Source organism: Stegastes partitus, unplaced genomic scaffold (assembly GCF_000690725.1).
Source record: "Stegastes partitus isolate 25-593 unplaced genomic scaffold, Stegastes_partitus-1.0.2 Scaffold573, whole genome shotgun sequence".
In the NCBI taxonomy this organism is placed as follows: Eukaryota; Metazoa; Chordata; class Actinopteri; family Pomacentridae; genus Stegastes; species Stegastes partitus.
Window position 1 is genome coordinate 351,004 of NW_007578304.1, and position 713 is coordinate 351,716.

At 47.0% G+C, this 713-nt stretch overlaps 1 protein-coding gene across 1 annotated transcript in view; it reads right to left on the bottom strand.

The window, feature by feature from the left end:
* LOC103362415 (serine/threonine-protein kinase DCLK2) overlaps positions 1–713 on the bottom strand; it is a 15,553-nt gene that overhangs the window by 4,264 nt on the left and 10,576 nt on the right. The window contains exons 8-9 of the mRNA XM_008288766.1: positions 459–516; positions 253–372 (exon numbers count right to left, since the gene is read on the bottom strand). Coding sequence (XP_008286988.1) covers positions 253–372; positions 459–516 — 178 coding nt within the window. The remainder of the gene's footprint in view (positions 1–252; positions 373–458; positions 517–713) is intronic.

Consider the following 713-nt stretch of genomic DNA (forward strand, 5'->3'; position numbering starts at 1 on the left):
AGAACATGATGAGAACATAATGAGAACACAGTGAAAACACAAAAACACGTCACTTTCTGATATGAAATGTCTGAATAAACTGAACCAATGTGCCACTTGTTGGAGAAGAAGATGAAAACTTCAATTCAGTTAGTTTCAAACATGAAAAGAGAAACAGCTGATCCTGATTAAAGCTGCTGATCCTGATTAAAGCTGCTGATCCTGATTTAATTGATCTTTGAAGCTCTGAAGAAGAAGAAGCAGAAGCAGCACCTTGACCAGCTCCATGACCAGGAAGAGCTGCGTGGGCGTCTCGTCCACCTCGATCAGCTGGATGATGCTGGGATGTCGGACCCTCCTGAGCACGGCCACCTCGTTCTCGATCAGGTGTTCCTGTCACACATAAACCAGGATGTGACCGTTACAGTCCACCTCCACCTGTTCCATGGTTAGTGTTTCTATAGTCCAGGTGTTGTTACCTTCCCACAGCAGCGAGCCTTATCGATGATCTTCAGAGCGAACTCCTGACCCGTCGACCTGTCGGCCAGGACAGAGACCAGTTAGAGGACGTTCAGCTGCGTCTGAACTGTGTGCTGTGGTCTTATTCAGCCGCAGCTGGATTTAAAACGTAAAACAAGGATGAGAGCAGTAGGTGGCGCCACCTGGTGGACAAACACAAGACCAACACGGAGCTTCTGCTTCAATGCAGTTTCATTCATTCATTCATTTCCTTG